Genomic DNA, 23,111 nt, shown 5'->3' on the forward strand with positions numbered 1-23,111 from the left:
GAGCAAATATAATTTTTTTAATTATTCGCTATTGAGATTGAGATAATGAATTCAATTGTTTGTCGATGGTTTTTTGCGACGGCATGTCAAATTTATTAGAAGCCATTAAACCGAATCATCACATTATTATTTAACACACATTAAACATAGATGAAACATATAATGCGTGAGCATTTAAAATGATTTATTTCGCTAAATGTCTTGAGGCTGTCTAGCTATCCTTCTATACATTCAATTGAAAACTATTTCTTCACCTTATTCTAACAAAATTAATTATTATTTGGTAAGTAAGTCAAGCAACATATACACACACGTTAACGTGTTATTTTTTTGCTTCATTTTTTTTTCATCTACGGCATTCAAGTAGTGAAAATACGTTGGGCATTTCTTACCACAATTAGCCCGGGCAACAAACTGAGTCAAAAATGTGTACAAAGTCATTCTTACGCTTTTAAGAATAGTAAGGTAATGTGAGTTGAAGGTGCTGCTGGAGATGCTGCTGGAGAATCCGTTAATAATTGTGGCGACAAAAGTAAACGATCAACTCTGGTAAGTTCCAAATTGACACATTCAAATTAATTGCGGCTTGTCAACTTTCGGCACCCTGGAATTTACTTAAATAGTCGTGGAATGAACCTAAAAATCTAGAATTCCGTTTTGGATTTTTAGAAATTTATTTGGAGGCATTCCTCGACTATTTAAGTAAAGTCCAGGGTGTTGAAAGTTGGCAAGCCGCAATTAATTTCAATGTGTTAAAGGGTCAGTGTGCCAGTCTATACTAGCATCTCTTACAGATGAGTTACGATCTAATGAAATCTATATGTGCTTACAACGAATAGCCATCACGAGATGGAAGCAATCGAATTTTCATACGAAACTTGTTGAGCGGGAATTGTAAAAAAAAGAATTTTTATTTCACCGAGCTGAACAGTTTTGTTGTGATTTTTGTAAATGGTTAAATAATTAATCTGATTAGGTCGTGATTCAGTTGTCTAAATATGAAATGAATATATTTGAAATAGTCATGGAATGCTAACAGACTAACTTAAGATTTAAACATTTGGTTTAGGTCAGGTTTTTTTTCTCGCTGCTTTCAGTTACATAATTAAAAATGATAAAAATAAATAGATGAAGGAAGGTACACACATAGTGAAGCATCCCATTAAACGATGGATTGAAGATCGCATTCATTTTATTAAAGTAAATTAATTCAACAAAAATTTACTGAATGTGAATGTGATGATAAATGTGAATTACAAAAACTTTTGAAAAGCTGTCAGTTTTTTGAACAAACGATGCGAATTAAAACGCTCTTATTAATAATTTGTGGACGCAGTAGTATAATTAAAAACATTTTAGATATTCCCACATAATAAAACAGTTAACGGAGGTGGAGGGGTTCAAAAAAAAGTTAATGTGAACGAATGTGAAGAAGGCGTGTAGGATGATTAACTTAACTTTTTTACTGACAGAAAGCATGTCATTAGTTGTAACCGAATCTGTTACTTTGTTTGTTGAAAGTGTTTTAACAGGTTGATGAAAAACCCTTTACTTCATCAGATTTAACACACATTTTGACAAGAAAAATTACACAGATCTCATTGCTTGTATTTGTCGTATCTTTTAATCACAGGCTCGTCTGAGTCGGAGATCCTGCTATATCCAATTTTATTGGAAATTATAAAACAACAACCTTTTTTTGCCAATATAATAATACCGAAAAGTTGTTATATCTTTGAGCTAGATATAACTACTTTTCTTCGAATAGCATTTTTGAATTCTTTCAATTTCAAGTCGTTATGGGATATGATTAAAATAAAGTTTTTAATATAAAATCTCAAGAGACATCCGCTTTTAAAAATAGAACAAACATTGCAATCGAACAACTTCAGAAGAAAATAAAAATCATTTCGATTCCGACAATGTCGATAGTGGTTTTGGCACTATTGTCAATACTCGATTCTCGAGACTTGAATGGCTTACGAGAGACTAAGCAATAAATTGAGTTTTGGAAATAATTTCTTGGAGATACAGTTAACAGAGTTGTACTGATATACCCCCGTTCAAAATCATATTTATTTCGTATTACGTATTGACTTCCGTCTTTAGAAGGAATAAGGGTTCAGAGATTCAACGAATTCAATCTAAATAATTACATTCGTTCTATCCATGTGAGTAATGTATTACGATGCGATGTGTACGTATGTGAAATATTCTCTATGAAAGGTACCAAGTACCATCGCGTGAAACGGAAAGAATTGAAATTCTTGGACCACGGTAGAAAATTCATATTCATTTCAGACCATACCTGGATTGTATGCACCACAGTAGTCAATATTTTACGATGAAACAATCACTTAGCGAAAATGTACTCTCTCTCTACATCAAAATCCAAAAACAAATTCTTCCAATACCAATTAAAGACCACAGATAAACGTCTAACTATTACCGACTGTGTGGTTGTTCCAACATGAATACAATATGTTATTATCGTCGTCGTCCCCTTGATTTGAGCATGATGAGCGTATTTTGTTTCACTGATTGATTGGAACAACATTCATCATTACCAAAATCAATAATCAGATTGATTATCAGATGTCAAAGAGAAATTAAATATCATTGCGACCAAATCTCTTTTCAATTTTGGATTGAATATTTTGCCGCACAATTTTGTGCGGTGAACAAACTATTTGGAAACTTTCAAATCAATCGAATTGCATCGTCATCGCCGATATTTACAATAAAAATTGAAATTAATTCGAATCAAAAAGTGGATATTTAAAAGTGATAAGTGCGCATTTTGTCCGTAAGCAGATTCTGTTTATCGTAAGGGAGAACTATTTAACTAAAAATTATCCATGATAAATGGCACTACAGTTAATGACCTCTTCAATTGTGATATTTTTTTTGCTGTTGCTGTTGGTTATATTTTCAATTGTAATGTACCACGTACATAACGGCAGATGGTCGGATATTTTTTCGAAAATGTATAACGCACGCATAATAATTTAGAATTGCAAATCGTGGTTAATGGGACACATTTTGGTAATTGTTGACGCGCAGATTGATAAATCAAATTATTTTTAAATTAAACGATGAATTAATATCGATTATCGAATTACATGCAAAAATTTCTTCACACTCGATTCCTATGTATAACCAGACCGAACCAACGATGGAAATGATTTAAATATTCAAATTTGCCACCTTTGTCGGATGGCGAGCATATTTTACAATTTCATGCACAGTTTCTTGTATCAATATCGCCTAAAGTGTAGAGAGATAGAGATGTTATTCCAATTAAAATTAAAATTGAAAAAAAAAATCTCATTCGCCAAAGTCCGCATTTAAATCGGATCTTTATATAACAATGCAGCTGACCATGAAATCTAATTATAATATTACAGATTTTATAATTGTACTAAGTGTATGGTTAGGTTATAATCTAACGTAATTGTAATCAATTTACCACCTGAATTTCACAGTTACTTTAATGAGTCTGAGGAATTAAAAAATTTCAATTGACCCATAGAACTAGAATTAGGTTACAGCAGAAAAATACCCAAGTTTCTTCTCTGCGCCTTATTAACACATTTATTGCCACTACCTAGTCGATATGCGAACATATTAAGCATATTTCTAACTGATTCTAATTCTGTATTGTATTTTTATAGCAGAGCATGGAATTTCATCAATTTATACCTTTACAAATGATTGATCGTAAAAACGTAACCGTAAGCAATACACATATGAGTTTCTTTTATTATTTTATTATCGGTATGCTCAACTAGATTCGAAAGAATAATATTTTTTTTTATTCATTCAAATAATTAAGTGATCTCAGCATTGATTGATCGAAAGCACGTATGTTAACAAGGTATAGTATTAACCACACAGTCCTAGATTTAATGGAGAAACTAATATTTTTTGCAATACATTGTTCATACGAAGAAAAGACTTTTTAGCTACTGAAGAAACAACGCTAAACGATGCTTAAAGTAGCGATTCAATGATGCTTCAAACCGCAATCAATTGCCACCGATTTTTCCGAAATTGTTGCAGAAAATGCAGCATCGGTAGTGAATTGAGATTATGGTTAGATTTTATTGCATAAATAGTTAATTCGCTGAATATAATGCAAGAGACCCATAGGTTTTTTTTCTATCTTCATTAGAAAACAATACAATTGTTCGTAGAGGTTTGATATTGGGGGAAAATGTTATTGAATTCAGATTCGACTATTTTTAGGACATTTAGACAGGCCCTAAAAATGGGAAATACGATTGGAATATATACATATAAAATGTCTAGTCGAATCAGTGCAGTTAATAGAAAATACAATTCAATAAGACCGATAACAATCTATTCGATGGTATTAACTGTTTTATGGATCAGTGGCTTAGTATTATCGTCAAAATTACGGTTGAGTGAAACATGTGGTAGGTGAACTATTTGAATTGATACACTGTTTGCATTTCGAATGTAAACGACAGATGCTTTGTGATAATTATCAACTGGCAATCATTTATGTCTAATTAATTTGTTGAAACATTGTAAAATATGGGAAATTTTAATCGAATTTGGATTTGAGCTAGCACCTATCTATGGACATCATACAGAACAATAAGTGATTGAAACTACAGCAACGAATGGTAGATACAATTGCAGCCGTTTCATCATATCCACATGTTAGTTTATCATGGGTAATTTCTAGCTAATGTAAATCGTAGAATTATACAATCGAACAATTTCATTTAATCCACTTCATGGTATTCGTTCGACATGCATTATCAACGTTACTGTACACTGTAAAAAATCTGTTTCAGAACTTCCGGTGGAATGTCGATTTCGTTTATCTATCTGATAGGGTAATCGTACCAATCCTCTGACAAGAATGAGTCGTCAGACACGTATTGATCTCTCATTCATAAAAAAGTTTATGAATGAATGAACAATAGGTGTTAGAGTTCTCATTCTTGTCAGAGGATTGGTACGATTACCCTACTAAACAGTACTCTAGAACAACAATGATTCTTAGTCGCCCAACGGAATCGAAAATGTATGGGTTTCTATACGTTGCCATGCGTTTTCATATCTTCGTCCGCGACTAAGAAACAATGTTTTGTTAATGATGATGTTCTAGAGTATTGGTTAGTATCAAATATAGACATTCCTCCAGAAGTTCTGAAGTTTTTTAACGTGAGTAGGGCTACCGTACATACACACACATGTGTACGGATAATATTGCTGTACTCATGTATTAACGCATATAGAATGACTATTCATTGAGCATAGTATTCAGATGAAGATTGTAGGATCTTATAATTCGTATACCTTTTTATTCTATTGTTCCAATTCCAACAGACTCGTTGATATAGGTAAATCTGTCTACTTAACCATCTACATAAAAAATTGTGTTTACTTGGGTGACAGTTTAGAAATTTCCTCTACTTCTTCTGATTACCTTTAAAAAGGGAAATCGTTTTAGGGATAAACCAGTCAAGATGATTGTTGCTACTGACTTTCATGCAATCAGACGGTGACTTCTGAATAATTATGCCAATTTAAAAACGGCTTAATTGCTTCCCTATTGACGCATGCCTATTATTTAACAGATTTTGAACATACTTTCAGATAGCAAACTGTACGAACTATTCAGCATTTAATTACACACAAGAAGGTTTAAATTTAAAAAAAAAATCGAAAATGTTTTATAATTGTTCGGTGAAAGTGTATTTTTGGAGTGTGCATGTGAAAATTAAATTACCTCCATCGTAGCAAAAAAAAACCAACATCGAGAGAACATAATCTATTAAATCGTGCAGTTAAAATTGAGAAAGATGTTGAACATACACAACATCTGGAATGGTTATTTTTAAACTTTCAGCAACGCAAATTCGAGCGAAATATTTTCAATCATTACTTGAAAAAACAAAAAAAAACTTTACTGCGTCTAGTCAATTAAAGATAAAAAAAAATTGTAACGAAAAATCATCCGTCTACGATTAATTATTATTATCCATATGGTATCGGAACGAGGTCGTTATATATATATATCGGCTTAACTGTTTTAGGAAATTAAATTAATTTGAACAAACAGATTAGGTTTTTGTGCCGAATAAAATAAATAAATAAATAACGAGACCACATCGGATATTAATTAATTTATTTTATAAAATAAACAAGTCAACACATTAGCAACAGGACGGTGTGATAACATTCTATATTTTATGTGATATGTATAACCTCTATATAACAGTTATAGCATATGTGCGATTTTGTATAAAGGTAACTGAGGTTTTATCTATTAAGAACGAGTAATTAAATTGATTAGAAGTAAAAAAAAAAACTTTATGTTCAGGTCTTTTTCTTTGCTTACTGAATTTTTAAAATGAAAATTACCTCGAACTAGTTTTGGAACAATTGGGGGTCAGATGGTTGCTATATTTGTGTAATTTTCGTTAAAAAAATAAGTCATTAAGTCAATTAGACATGTTTTCCCGACTAATTGGCCGAATAACTTAACCTAATAGGCATGGTTGACAATAAATACAATTGTTTACGTTGGCAATTACTACGCTATAAAAATGTGCTAAAAGGATGGATCATCTGTTATCGAAAACAATGACCAAAACTGTGACTTCGAACTAACGTCGTCTTGTGTAGCAAAATACATGTGAAAACAAATGAGGTAAAAGATTGTATTTCTATCTGTTGAAAATAATTCGATCAATGAAGTAATAGATTCTTCAAAAATGTGCTGATGATATGCTAGTCGTATGTGAATATTTAAGTTAATATATTTTATGAGTAAATGAGTTGTAGCCCTACCGAGTCAAAATATAGTCTTTTAGATAGAATCAACAAAGGTCACTAAATAATCACTTTGAATTCAGACAATTTGTGCTGGGACCTCAAATCATACTTAAATTTCAACTAAAGAAAATATAGAACAAACAACCTACCTGAGCAAAATACGCTGGCAGTACACATCGCTGGTCATCTAGCCGAGAACATTGAACTCGTTCCAGCAATTCGAATAAATCTTGCGTCGTACCTCGCAAACGTTCAGGACTCGTCGTTTCAATCGGTGGCGATTTCGGTGCACCATTATTCGGTTGATTGCCAACCCATGCACCGACATGTTGACGTCTGAAATGGACAATACCAAAGTGTAAGTTCATTATAGACAATACCAAAGTGTAAGTTAATTGAATTCGTGGTCATTTAAAATGTTTCCAAATTGAATTTATTTACAGTTTGCAGGTGAAATGAATAAAAAAAAGAAATTGAATCATGCATTCAATTAGCAAATGTTTTTCCAGAAAATATTAAATTTTTTCCAATTTAATTTCAATATTTTAATCGTATTCGTTTTACCATGTTATCAGGCAATTTTGCAAAATGTACGAAATATATTAAAACAAAAGCAATGCCACATGTTCACACACATGTTTTTCTGATTAAAGTAAAAATGGTTTAAAAAGTACTTCGCATTCAAAGGCAATTTAATTAAACTTTTAATTATCATTAAAAAAATATTAATAAGCATAGCGAATAAGCATGTAATGTAATGCTAAACGAAATGATAAATTCATTAGCTGATTAGCAATGACGAAAATTTTCAAAAAATTTAATTTTCATTTTTATACGTTGTTCTGTCCGAGTCATATACAAATAAAGTGAATCGGTAAACACATTCAACGGAAAATGATGCACTCAGTGCCCATACCAAAACTTAACCGACACACGCCAAAAGGTAATTAATTACATTTTGTAACGTGAAAGCATTTTGCGGTTGATGCTTACATCTGTCCTGTCATTTACATGAAATGTGAAGTGAACATCCAAAATGCCCTTCTTGTCAATATGTTTTATTGTTTCAATGCGGTTCCGATGTCAATGTCATTATTGAAATGGAAATCAACAGCGAATGATTTACCTTTTATACGTAAAAAAAAAACAAACAACTCTCGAACCAAATTGATGGTGAGTGAGCATTGCTTTCGATAACTGAATAAATTGAACAGTTGTTCGATTTACAATTAAGATGTGTGTTGTTTTAGGGGATAACTTGTACGCCGTGCCATATTCTCCTTTTAACCATTAAGCGATTTTTGCAAGGGTTTTAGCTGTTTGAAATGAATACATCATCATAATCATGGAACATTATCCAACTGAGAATGACTGATTAAAATATCATTACTCGCACAATGAACAATCGCACCGTACAAGTATTTTATAACGTGACGACACTAACTCCTATCAAAACATGAAATATTCATCACAACATCTTCTAAAAACTCCCACATTCTCTTTTAGTTTCGACGGTTTAAGAGTGTCTAGTCTATATATACACAGTTACACAATATCCCTTTCAGACATCGTTCCATGAATGTAAATCAAAAAGTTCGTTATCATTGTCACAATCTGTCAATTTATTATTGTCATTTCAATGGAAACATTCCAATTGAAAATATTAAAAAAAAACTTAATGAAATGGGGGGTTATTTGATTTACTTAATACAATTTCCTCCCTGTTATAGCACATAATAACAATAGGAACGGTATAAAGCAATCAAACAGGAACTCTCTGCATTAATCATAATTTCGCGATAAGGATCTAATCATCCGGTTTCACAGTTCTATTTAGCATTTTTTGTTCGTGTTGAGGTAGGTAGGAAATCTAAAGTTTTTTTTGATGCTATGCTATGCATCATGTTGAAAGGGTTAATTTTTGGAAGATTGCAACACAATTTTTTTACGCTTTGAATGTCAAAATTGAATTAAATATTAATCCCAAATACACATGAAACTCTTCAGTGACATTGCCGTATTGCTGAGTACATAGAATAAATACATTTCATGTCATGTTATGCAGTAAGAAGTTTTACGTACGTCTTTTCTAATGCAATTATGTTCAGATCCTTCATGCAACTTGAATGCGACAATTTTATTTCCATTTTATGTATGGAGTTGAACGAAACTGTCTGCACGTTTTTGACAATGTTATAAAATATAGACGTTGAACTATGCTCACTGGTGTGACAAGGGAGAAGGTGTTATTTAACGCTCACGAGGAAGTCCGATTTCTCGTTGAATGCGAGGCAAAAACTGCATTTCAACTCTGACGGATGCATACGGTTTTTTTTTCAATTGCAATGTCTGATTTAATAAAATTCATCATTTAGCCGGATTGCATTGACAAAGGTAGTAAATTCTCGGACGAGATGAGCGATTTTCTGTAAAAAATTTGATGTGGAAAAGGATTTTCACATTTTCTAGTTTCCGCTTGACGGAAAAGAGACAGTGAGGAACGCATGAATTTTGGTGATATGTCCTAATATGTCCAAACTAACGAGGTAAAAGATTTGCTAATAAATCACTAAGTGATACCTTCAACAAAAGAAGTAACAGATTTGATGAGTCAATTCTGCAAGCACTTCGGTGTCTTTTCGGTTGTAAGTTTCCAATAATGATCATATATTTGCTTTACCCATTCTTGGTCATTGTAGAACACACATATTTGTGAATAAACATAAAATGAAAGAACTACATCAACGACAATCAAATCTAGTTCCGTTAAATAAAAGACATAACAAAATTCTTTACATACAGATCGTTCGTAATTCCCTTTACCACATTATCGTACGCAAGGAAACATAAAACTAATATATTCAAAACAATTACATTATCACCACATTATCCATAAATTATACGCAAAAGTGAATCTCGTTTTACAATATTTTATTTACTTTAGAAGACGCAACGAAACAGACAAAAGTTCGTTGATACAATGTTTAATAGTATAACGAGTGTTATTTGTTGAAAAGACTGAATCAAATCTGATTGAATTGAAAATGGAATGATGAATGAAAGATTTTTTTTACTAAAAAAAACGTCCAATGCACATGGTTGTATACATTACAATGTACTCTGTGTACACACACAGTTTACTTTATAATATGCAAAAGAATTTCTAGCTAGGAATGAATTGAATGCGATTGTCAAGTTTTGTTTTTCGCCTTTCTTTTGCATGCATACTGTAATAAGTTCGTAATAGCTAAGAGGGGACTGTTCTGTTGTGAACATATTAACCTTACTTAGAATAATGTATGCACCGGAAGGGTGATGTTGATTTCTTGATATAAAACGGAATATAAAGGAAAGAAAAAAATATAGTTTAATGGCATCCAAACGTTGATTTGAATGAATTTCAATCTTTCTAAGCATTACACACGAAGAAGAATTGTATGGCCATTTCATTAGAGATTTGCTTTTCTACTTTATATTCAAATAAATTTTACCATTAAAAGGGTTAGCTGACAGTAGAAAATGTATCTGTTTACCTAATTGAAATTAGAAAGTTTTGAATTATTCTGGTTTAGGGAGATAAATTTGGTAATACCAAAGTTAAAACTTTGGTTACGTAAATTGTTAATATTATGGTGATGCTATCTGGTTTAGATTATATACATTACATTAGCTGTTGCAATGCAGTTTTTCTGAAATAAGACAGGTCCGTTTATAAATTTGTGGTCGTCATACAATCTCTCATTTCAATCATCTCGTCTTACCGTTTTTAGAATACTATTTTCAATGTGCGAGATCGTTTCTGAATGTGGGAAATATTCGTTTAGCGGCTAACCTGATATTTTACCATGCGCTTTGAAATGTTTACATCTGCGGTTCGCTTTTCCTTCATAACACACACAGAGATCGCGATGACCTTTTCGTAATAACCTTTTTCGAATATATGCGTTTAGAATGTTGGAATTGAATTATTCGTTCAATTCGTACATCAACCTTGGTGAAATGTTCATTCCGTAAATTTGATTAAGAGAGGTGAAGATTTCACCGTGAAAACTGGATGAAAGTATACTCACTACCCAAAGGTTTAGCAAAGAATCTATCACTCTTTAGATGGTTGACCGTTTACTGACATATTTACAACTGTTGATTCAATGAATTTTAGTCCAATTACAGACGAAATATCGGATTCAAAGAAATTATGCAATAAACTGATGATAAGGTACCATAAAATTTGTACTATATCATCGTCCATTCAATTCAATGCAATTGTTCGTTCTTCATACCACACGCATTGCTTGATATTGTCTTCTGAATAGCGTTAACTTTTGCCCCATCAACTTTCGTAACACATTATACTGGACAAAAGCAAAGAATGCCTACAATTACAATTTTTTTTAATAATAAAGAAAAATTTAACTTTTGACCCGATTATGTCATGTTTGTATATTAAAACAATTTTCGTTTCGTATGTTTAGGTTAACATGTAATAACATTTTAAAGACAAGTTTGCTTTACATTATTTCTACATTGCTTTGATAAATACACAATGTCTAGTCCAGACTTTTTTTATTTACAAAATATAAAACATTCTGTTGAGATATACGTTAGCGTATTTTGTAATTACAAACAAAATGCTTTATTATTTAGTAATAGTGATGGGTATGGGCGAGAGGATGAGTGATATTTTACTTGATTTTCTCTTTTAATTTTTCAATTTACCTGAGTCTTTGACAAATGAGTATGAACTGCATTGTTAATAGTGATGTCGATAACGCAGTGAACGTTTACCGAGCGAGTACCGATAAACGAGTGATTGGAGGTTGTTGGGAACACTGAAGAAATAGTATTCTGAAGAAGAGACAAAAAATTCCACCTCATCCTTTCCCTCTAAAGTTTAAATGCAGAGGTGTCTTTGTCGAATTATTGACAGGGCTGTGTGAAACGGAGAGATACGTTAGGTAGCTCATTTTTAAGGTAAAGGCTCAAAGTTTTTTATGGCGTAGTTAGATTTTCCGAATTTTCCAAATCGTTTAAGAGTTTTCCGACTTTTCTTCAAATTGATGTTTTAAATTTAAGATTAAAGTTAAATAGTTTCTTAAATACGTTCCAAAGTAATTTTTTTTGTAATATTGTTCTCTATATCATTTGCTACAATTTTGACGTAGAAACTATAATTGTATTTTACAAAGTGTAGGCGCCACATTAATTTTTCATGAAAAAAATTTATGGATTTGCATAGGATTTAGACCGATTTTTTGTTAATTTTTTTTTTCTTTTGTTTTCTTGTTTGGATTGCTTTGAAATTGTAAGAACTACATAGAAACACAAAATTTACGTCTTTAAACATTTTTTAATGTCATTTTTGTCCATTTTTCAATAACAATTTACGATTTCTTCGCCTTCAGGGAAAATAGGAACCACCTTTACCTTTAAAATGAGCTACCACACGTATCGCTCCGTTTCACACAGCCCTGTCAATAATTCGACAAACACACCTCTGCATTTAAACTTTAAAGGGATGTGGAGGGAAAGGGTGAGGTGGAATTTTTTGTTATCGACTACACTATAAAGCAAGACATTCAAAGTGATAATCTTAATTCAAACATACCAAAATATGGTACTAATTCTAGATTAAGTCACTCAACCTCAAACACGGACTAACAAGCTTGGGTGCAGGCCAGGCCCAATCCCAGACTACGCTTTCTTAGAAGATTGATAGATTCGCGGTTTCCCGACGCATCCCCTTACCCATTGGCTTTACTAGCCATGTTAACATCGACCTGGTTGGCTTGACAGACAATCCCATGTCAGTCTAGAGTTGTCAGCGCTAGATTGCCACTCGAGTTGCTAGAACTTAAATACCTTTGCAAGTGGCAAAGGTAACTAACAACAACTGTCGCCGCTCGATGGTATGTTTGACAGTATATTTGATCGCTGACGAGCGAGCTTACCAAACCTAATTCAAACATACAAAGTTATACCACTAATTCTAGTCTAACTCACTTGTTTTATATGAACAATACACCGTATAGAGTTACTAAAATGTGTGAGAGAATTTGACCTCATGATGCTAGAAATTAATTAAGATGAAACCGAATAGCAGAATAAATTCGAACGAAAAGAATAAGTTACCTCTTATCGGTGTGATCAAAGATTTATTTTTAAATCCTAAATTCAAATAAATGTGACTCACCTTATCATGAATGTTCTTTTTACTTGAAACTTGACAAACAAAATGAAAAAAAAAAATTAAAATTAAAAAGCAAACCGAACTAACCGGTTCGTATATAAAGAAAAAGATGAAAAGAAACAATGTCCACATAATACAAATTACACCTGTCATCCAGAAGAATTACAAAAATTGAAGCCGAAAATTTACTTCTTCATAATATGTTAAAACAGCGAGACAAACATCAAGAGTTATATTATATGCTTTGTGGCTTGTTATCGTCAAATATATGAACTTCGTACGGAAGCTCGTGTAACGTTATAGAACAAATAAAATTCTTTCCATTTGTTCCACACGGAAAATAATATATTTTCGTGGAAGTAATGTTGTTTCTTCAGTTCGGTAATCTCTTTTGGGATTAAAAATGTTTAATTTTATTCAAATTGTTTACTTTTACATACCGATTACCGAGTTTGCTTTCATTTTTAATTTACAAAAGAAAGGAAAAACATATAAATCTTGGCGGTTTGAAGCGTTTTACAAGTCGTTTAAGTTCATTGTATATTTGACTTTTATTTTGGTAAAAACGAGGATTTTTGTCTTAAAAATTAATTTTATCTCTTCAAATTATTTTATTGTGTGAGCGGCCCTTCCCCGTTTCGTCTGCACTGTGATGAGCTTCTTGAACGTACGACAATCATCTGTTATCGAAAACGATTGCATTAATAACCAACAAACACCCTGATCTGGCTTATTTAGCAAAAAAGTAGTCTTAAAATAGGAAGTAATAGATTATAAAATCAATCAATTACTTATATTAAGTGAAGTAATAGATCCGACAGTAACACTGCTGATATACCGTCAGTGTAAGGTCAATGGGGCACTAAAGAAGATAAAACTGTTGCGTGGCTGAAATTAATTGAGAGACTGTGTAAGAAAAATTCGGTGTAAATCTATACAGTACCATAATTCAACTTTATCGAGTGTGTCGAGGGTTTATAAATAAAAATTTTCCGTATCAATCTGCGTTATACCAAAGCGCATTACATTATTTTTCAATTATTTTACTTAATTAATTTTCTGTTTAAAGTTAAATAATAAATAAATACGCTGTGGATTATGCTCATTTTTCATCAGGTTTTTTTTTGGTTGTAATGCACAACAAAACAATTTTTTGTTTGGTATAAAAAAAAGTCAGCAAGCAGAAAGTGAATTTTGTTTAAATGCCAATTTTTTCATCGCAATTTATTCTATTATGTAACACACATAGTGTAAAAATTACATTGCTGGCACCGCGTTTGTTACTATGATATAATTTATTGTTAATGTTCAGTTTGAATATTTTTGACAAGGCAAGGTGTTAAGTCTCAAGTGTTTCGTGATATTTTTCTAGAATGACAATAAAAAATGCTGTAGTTATTGGAAGAAGATTATCGATGTTTTTAGAATAAAATAGGAAGAACAAACATTTAATGAAAAAAAAAAATCGAACAGAAACATTGATCCAAATATACCAATCAAATTCCTAGAGCATCAAAATAGTCGATCGTAAAAAGAGTATTTTTATAGCTTCGAACATAAATGATTCGATTTGGTTATTGACTATTTGGTATTTAACTAATGTCTACAATCGACCTTGTGTTTGGGTGTGGTCTATCATGAACGATTACTTGTGTATTTTTTCCGAGATTATTTTCGAGTTCTTTAAATCGATTGTTTTGATTACTTAAGAGGATTATTTACTGATGAGGTGTCAATCACTGATTTTTTGTGAAGAAAAATACCGCAGAACAAAAAACAAGTACTGAAGGTTAATTCAAGCAAATTTAAATGTTGAAAATGAGAAAATTGATAATTTATTAAAATGAATTATGATGTCGGAGTACATATCGCATTGCTGCAATAGTCAGATAAACATTCAAAGTAGGTAAAGGTTTTAAGAGTTATAGGTGCAAGTGCGCAAAGAGCAAATTTTGTCATTGTAGTTTCTGTCATAGAAGGATAAGAAAGATGAAGTCAGCGATACTTTATTAGGTCCAAACACTTGTTTTCGTATTACATTAATTCGTTGACGTAATTTATTTTTTTATTAAAGAATTCACATGCGAAAGCGTTACTTTTGTAGAATATATGTTACGAGAAATTTCACAAGATCGTTCTGGGAAAATTATCTTTTCATTACATAAGCTCACATATCGCACCGATAAATTAAGATAGTCAGTACGATTGCCTAGACATAATATGGTTTTGAGTTTTTTTTTCTTTCTTTTATTTTAATTTAATTAAAAACCAAAGAAAAAACGGTTATTTCGTTGAATGAGTGAACGCAGAATAAACTAGAAATAATTATAACCGTAAGGAAATGCAAATTAATTTAAAGATTTATCGTTACGTACACGACTTTTTAAAATGTTCCGAGATATTTTTTTTATTTCTTCTTACATTTCTCTGCATCTACCAAATTGTAATATTTATTATGTTCATAAAGAATCACAATACGAGATACCGTCTAACTTTTACAGCTATTATACACTATATACGAATTAAATCGTGTTGGTCTAGGAGAAATTTTTTTAATGATGATCGCTGTTTCTACACTCAATTTTCGATATATTGTGGTATGGTGTATCAACTACTAGAACATATCGAACATAAACAGCAACAAAACAAAACATCGAAAATTTGTTTACATTTTACGAAATCTCGATCAATAGGTCAATGTGATCTATAATTATTTAATCAAAATTCAAAATTCAAATTATTAAAGCGTTCGTAATAAGCGAGGAACGGTTCCTTTTGATTTCTATTACGATTAACATTACACCGCTTATAATGATCGATCAAATTAATTAACCTAACACCTCTGTTTAATCACCGCAACTGGTTTTAATATCGGACAGTTTTTATTTTCTTCACTCGTTCGTTTCTTGTTGAGTGAATAGAAAAGTTCGGTTCGTTTAACTATGTCTTGCAGTACTTTTTATGGACATTTTAACAAAAAAAAAAAAAACCCACACGTGAGCTGTTAGACGGTTTTTTTTATATTGTTTTTATCGCAATCCAAGCTATCCAAGCTAGTAAAGTGCCAAAACGCGATAGTGATAAAATGTGGTTAATATTTCGTAAATGTTATTGATGTCCATTTACCTGTGATTTATTGCAACGAATATTTTGTTAGACCGCAGCTTCAACATTGGTGTTTCTCAAATAAAATTACATGAAACATTCATGCGGCGAGTGAATTATAGAGGGAAAGAGCATCAATACGGACTGTAAACCACAAGCATTAGAATTACAAATGAAGTTCATGGCAATCGTATATGAAACTCGTATAGACAGAAAACATTCAAAATAATTCGAATTGAACTTTCTCCCTGTAAGAAAACCCATTCCCAGTGAGACGAACCAATCAAAATTAAAACTCTTGTAATCTCACCATTTTCTAAACAAGACATTGTGGGCAATATAATGAAAGAATTATGTGAAGATCGCGCTCATGCATACAAATCTATAAAATGTGCCCAGAAAATGGCTGAGCGTGGTATATTTGACCTCATCTAAATCAATTCATTTTATTGGAATATTTCTTCACATTATTTTATGTACAGCCACAGTAAAGAGCGGTGCAATGTTTAGTATTATGTTAAAATTGTGGAAACCTTGATATTATTGACTGTATTTTATTGAGCTCAGATTGAGTTGCCTTATTCTGCAGGCATTTGTCATTTAATGGATCAGAATATTATGTATGTTGATGCAGTTTAGCAAATAAGGTTTTATGTCGTCTGAGAAAGGAGCGTAATGATGATTTGAGGCATCATTTACCGACGAAAGTGATTCTATTACGGAGGATGAGTGCCATGTATTTTAAAAATTCAATTGACCATGACAATGCTAGTGATATACCATACATTTTGTATTGTTTATTACCGAATCAATATTCGTTTTGCATTGAGGTTTTAGTTTCACCATTCTGCGTTAAGGATAGCAATTGAAAACTACCAACATTTCCAATACCTAATTATTAATTGGAACAAAATAATCAAAAACTAAAATCTAAAACGGAAATTGAATTATTATCCATTAAAACCGCAGCAAAATACACCGTTAATTTTGCACAGAGTGCACTTGAAATTTGAGGTTACGCTGTGCGGATTTAATATAATTGAAATTTTAGTGTTCGGTTTTTTCGTGACTTCAGTCACGATTTAATAAAAATATTAGGTTCGTTTCTTCATATCACAACACTACACAATAATATTGTGCAATGCAATATTACACTTTCAATGTGTATACTTCATCACCACGAACAGTGCTCGTTTAATTAAAACAAAAATTCAAAGTACTACGAAACAGATATTTTCACATTCCTTGACCACATCAATAGAGCATATAGTGTCCAGTACACATACTTATTCATAATGTTGAATGCTTGTTCATTGGCGCTAAAACAATAAACTATTTTTTATTCTTCAGACGCACAAATCGTCTTCGGTTGACCTATGAATTCGTTGATATAAAGTCATTAATTGTAATTATAAATAAAAATGTAAGGTTTCCTAATTCAAAACATTTTTTTTGTTTCCACTGAAATGTGTTGTGCAATTTAGCTGAACAAACAGTAATGGCTTGTTAAATTCGTAATTAGCGTATGAGCATTTTTGTGTCTTTTAGAATCAGAGACATTTTGTGTCATCATCGTCATGATTGAGTAACAGATTCACACTCTTGTTTCCATATTTGTAATTTTTTTTATTTTCTAAACATTTTTATTGATGCTCTAAATATGTAATAGTAACATAAAATCAATCTCTCTAGCTTTAATAGTACAATGTAGGAACGTCTATAAAGAATTTCATTTAACTTCTTCGTCGACTTTAATTGGCCAACATCAGTTTTTGTGTAGATGTATTCGTGGTATGTTCATTTATTTTTAATTCATGACCCAGCTTCGACACTAAAACCAGGGTTTTCTTATGAAAGACTAAAAAAATATTTTTTAATAAAAACCGATTCAATTTTACGATTCTACTGGTGCTGTGGTCTATTTTCTTATTTCATTAACAATTTGATTACATTTTAATGGTCTCGAATTCGAATGAAGTAAAAAAAAAACGATTTCAACTTGTTGAACAACTTGATCTTAAATCAATTCAATTTTCGCCATTAAACTTAAGTTGAAAATAATTGTGAGTTTTACTAAACCTAAGAACTTCCGACTCGAGATTCATATAAAACAACACCGTTGTTGGATCGTCTTCACTGTAATTATATAATCGTAGTAATGATACCTGCGCTTTCGTCAATTTCAACAAAACGAGCATCTTCAAATCGATGAAAAAAAAAATCTTTTTACTAATCGCAATAAAAACCAAATGAATGAACGACAAGTATATGTGGTTTCAGTACGTAAAATTATTTTTTATTCGTCCGATGGATGATATACGTTTATCTGAAAATGACGATTAGCGTAAAAATGGGCTTGATGATTTTAATTTATTTAAACGTAAAAACCCACATTACTCGGGTCTGTATCAATATTGAAAATTTTGTGCACTGTAATTAAAATTCAGCATTTAATAAAGTTGTCTGAATCCGCGGCGGTGGGCACGCCATATATTGCGAAAACGAATTAATTTTAAATCCCCAATGACTTTTGCACGAACAGTCAGCATTACGTTACACAACTGTAAAATGCAAGACAGACTTATTGTGCACTTTTTATGTAAAAAATAATAATTTTGTTTTAAGAACTTTATTAGATTGAAATCAGAAACCACAACAAATCGATAAATTGCGTCAATTTTGTGTAAGCTTTTGCTATAATAATAAATATTGCCAGTGAGTTTAAACTTAAATCTTCCAATTCAACGGGTTAAAAAGACGGAACTCAAATTCAATCAGATAAAGTGTGCACTATAAATGTTCTGCATCTTAATGTGTATAAACTAATAAAGTCGATTTGTAGGCGGTTTTTCATAAATTCATAAATTAAACTCGAAATTAATTTAATGTGAGTTTTTTTTATTTTACATTGAAAAAATCAATTTAAATGCATTTTTCTCTCTCTCGAAATTTATAAAATACACATCGTTCGATACGGTTATGGTGTACATATACCATGGGAGGATTCGACTTTAATTCAATCTCTACACAATTCAGAAAACATTAATTACATCTTTTACCCATAGCCTAAGAGAGTTTACGAGTTTACGTATGACTGTGTAAGATTGTAGCATGAAATTAAAAGTTTTCCTTTTTTTATATAAATCCAGAACCTTTGACCATTTAAGTTCATGATATATTGAACAATTTAAATTTTTCAATTTTTCTTCTGTGGCGAGAGAGAGTCAAAGGCACGCACATAACGCCTAAATTAATAGTAAAAAAAATCCTAATTAAAAAAGCAAGACTTCTGTATCAACGACGAGACAGAAATAAAATATTAATTAAACATGAACGCACCGATACAATATGTCATCTCTCTCATATAGTTTTTCCACGCTATCTGATACAACTAAATCAAGTAAAATCTAAAACATAGCATATGTATTTATATCGAACCAGAACAACCGCTCACCCAGAGATACATGGCCAAACCATTTTCATAAGGAAGTTAATTTATTTGCTTTTGATTTATTGCTTTGCAATATACATTAAATGGATCTTAATACACATCCAGTGTACTGAGGTATAGTAGTGTTGCCTTCACGTGATATTTATTCCGGTAGGATTGTATATGCTTTACTTTGTCGATGGACAGGAGGTACAAGATATTAATAATGTTACTTTTATAGATTAGAAGACGTAGAGTATGTTAAATAGCAGCGAAGAGTGAATTAGAGAATGAATTTCATTGCAATGAATAATGCATGTTAGAGAGTTTTTCCTTCTTCTTTTTCTGATTCAAATAAACCAGTCGCCTTACATTAACTGGTAGTGATCACAAGCATATAAATATTTTACGATATCATTTACGAGAACATCGAGCCGCTAATTTGCGTACAGAGACTGGTTGTAGAATGTTATTTGATAAAAAAAAAATATCTGCGATCGTTGTGTATGTACAATTTCAGCATTACTTTCGATCTTATTTAACGTAATTTTTATTTTGCACGAGAACCTACCATTCAATAAACAATTATTTTAATAAAACAACCATGAAGGTAAGAATGAGACCCTTAGGCATTAATTCGTTTTGTGTCACATCAAACTAGAGTTGTCGTTTCACATTAATCAAACATTTTCTATATACTGCCACCATCGAATTGTTGAGGTCATATTAAGACATGTATTTTCAGTGTTTTGATTCTAAGAGTTCAAAACTAGAGAAACTAGTTTTTTCTTTTGATTAATTTCAATGCGAAGGGATGTTGGGAAGCTGTTGTGAAAGCGAAAAATCACTGCTAGCATGCAAACTGCGTAAATTCATCTATTTATCAGAATCGAATATATACGAACGGAGAACAATAAATTTTAATTCCCCGTATTTTTAACATTGTACACAGTGCATAATCCTTCTGAAATTAATGTAAAATATTTCAACTTCATACGATTATGCTGGTTATGTGTATGGAGAATTTTCGTGTGGATTCCAGAGAAGAACCGCAACGGGATGTCGGGTAACAAATTTTCTATTAACCGCAGGGCACTTCTTCGGTATATCTGTAATGTTATTCAATGTATGCAGAAGACAGTCGCATTTTACATTAGAACAGATTTAATGAGTGTAAAGTTCGTTGAAAAGTTGAAAAAAAAAACCATTGATGTGAAAGGATTTTTTTTTGTTGAATTTATTCGTTCAAATATTTAGGCTTTGCAGGAGTAAAATGATAAAACTGTTTCAGGAGCCTCTTGAATTAATACGAAGGGAAATAAACCTTTAATGACTTTCTTAAATTAGAAATATACCCAATTTTGTAACCTTTCAGTAACGGCTATTATCACCAGAACTGGAAAGAATGGAGTAACAAGGAGATAAAAGCAAATTCGACATTTGAAAGTTGTTGCGAATTAGAAACGATTCCACACAAAATGTAACCAATGAAAATCTAGATTATCATTTGTTTAACGAAATTCTTCTGAAATGAACTACACTACAAAACTTAACAACTCCCAAATCAGAAAACATGTCGAATTTCTCTCATTGCATAACGTTCGATTAACGCGGTCCTTATAGCAAAATGGAAGTAAAAACAGATGAATTAAAATATTTTGAGCTAAACATTAAGCTTGTATGGACAATATGTGGATAGATGACTCAGAAAGCTTAAGCGAAATGTTTGATCCTTAGTAGTCATGCGAGAATTGGGATGTCTTTACGTTGAAATCGTTTCAACAATAATAAAACTGCTTGCGTGTGTTAATCAAATTACAACCTGAAACATCATAGTTGATTTACATTCATTTCTTCTTTGGCTAGACAAAAAATTCAATAAATAGAAAATTAGTCGCACTTTCCCCATACCAAATAAATGTTACCTAAACAAATAATGTGAGTAATAATTTAATCATAAAAAAATGGATTTATTCACCGCATCAAATATCGTTTTATAAGCACGGAATTTTAAAACCAGTAGGGACACCCAGATATTGTGAGGAGATTTTTTTTTTTGTATTCATGAAAAATTTCGACGCATAATAAGGGACATCTAAAAATTAGTCATACGATTTCATAATTTTAACTCCTGCCAAAATAAATCATTTAATTTGTTCCGGTATTTTGAATATATAGGTAATTGAGTGTTAGTTTTCAGTAAAATGAATTTTTTATTAGTTTTAATGTTGCACAGGCCCATACTCAAACTTTTGGGAGATAAGTTTTTTTTTCGGAAGATAGGTGTAAAAAACATGTTTTCATTGTAACGACATTTTTTGTCGCTTGGAAATTATTGTAAGAAACTAATCGACTGAAAAAATATTTTTACATAATTTCGTGGCAATAAACAAATTTCTTTTGTTCAAATATTGAACATTTTGGGAGAAAAGTCATGAGAACTTTTTATTAAGTTAAGGGAAGAAACAACTAGTTTTTTATGATGCGAATAAGTTTGTTTCCATTGTTCAACAGACAACAAAATATTGACTTAATATTCAGTTAATGGATGGTGGAAGATACTTCGTACAGCTCACAAGAATAAATTTCTTTTCAATAAATTCGATGATTTCGATTAAAGTCAATGATTTGCCCTTACTTAATTCGGAAAACATTTTTATTTGAACAATTTCTGAGTACTTCGATTCTATCAAGCCATCTGCATGGAAAATAAAAACAAATTAGCTTATTCACAAGAGGTTGTTAAGTCGTAGAGACTTTCCCAGTTGTTGATAAAATGAAGCGCTTATTTATTGTATACGAAAAACGCCTTCAGGGTGTCTTTTAGTCCACTTTCTTTGCTTGTTTATTTGTTTTATTTGAAATTATTTCCTTCTTTCTATATACTGTACAAAAAACGAGACGTTGGACATTGGAATGAAAGCATCGGATCGGTATTTCGAATGTAATATAAAAGATTCTCGTTGTGGAATTTATTTTTGAAATTGAATTTTATATTCTTTATGCTTTGCACTTCAAGTGTGTTTACTCAGTCAAAGAAATGTGTTTTGTCTGCTGCTGCTGGGCTGCTGTTGGAAATTAATTAGAATTCATCTCAGCAATGATATGGAATTTCGAGTAGACATTTTTTTCCAGAAGAATGAAATGAATTTCTGAGAGATTTTAGTTGAAAGCCAAATATACAAAACAATATAAATACGTTCCGCTTAAGCGACAAACGAACGAAAGGTTTTGTTTCTCTAAAATTAGGGTTAAATTAGGTTGGATTTAATTGTACTTGAGAAACAGAATAAAATAAATGTCCGTCTCATTTCATTGCTAAAATATTTAATGTTGAATGATCGGCTTATTTAATTACCAAATGACCTCCAGAGACCTGAATCCAATTTAATGGAATTAACATTAACTTTTTAGCAGAATAAATGTTAACGACAACGGATGAAAGGAAATTAGTGTCTCGAATTTGATAAATATTTTCATTTCTTTCATGTCGACTAAAGTAATTTTTCATAATTTGAATTTGATAATACCTGGCGGATCTACAAAGCAATGTGTTCTTTATCAAAGAAACGT

At 31.4% G+C, this 23,111-nt stretch overlaps 1 protein-coding gene across 9 annotated transcripts in view; it reads right to left on the bottom strand.

Moving 5' to 3' along the window:
- The window catches only part of LOC119076960 (rap1 GTPase-activating protein 1), a 194,821-nt gene that overhangs the window by 54,594 nt on the left and 117,116 nt on the right, over positions 1 to 23,111 (bottom strand). For all 9 annotated transcript variants that reach the window (XM_037184041.1, XM_037184039.1, XM_037184044.1 and 6 more), the window contains one exon: positions 6,966 to 7,152. In XM_037184041.1, the coding sequence (XP_037039936.1) occupies positions 6,966 to 7,152 (187 nt within the window). The remainder of the gene's footprint in view (positions 1 to 6,965; positions 7,153 to 23,111) is intronic.

Source organism: Bradysia coprophila, unplaced genomic scaffold, assembly GCF_014529535.1.
Source record: "Bradysia coprophila strain Holo2 unplaced genomic scaffold, BU_Bcop_v1 contig_232, whole genome shotgun sequence".
NCBI lineage: Eukaryota > Metazoa > Arthropoda > Insecta > Diptera > Sciaridae > Bradysia > Bradysia coprophila.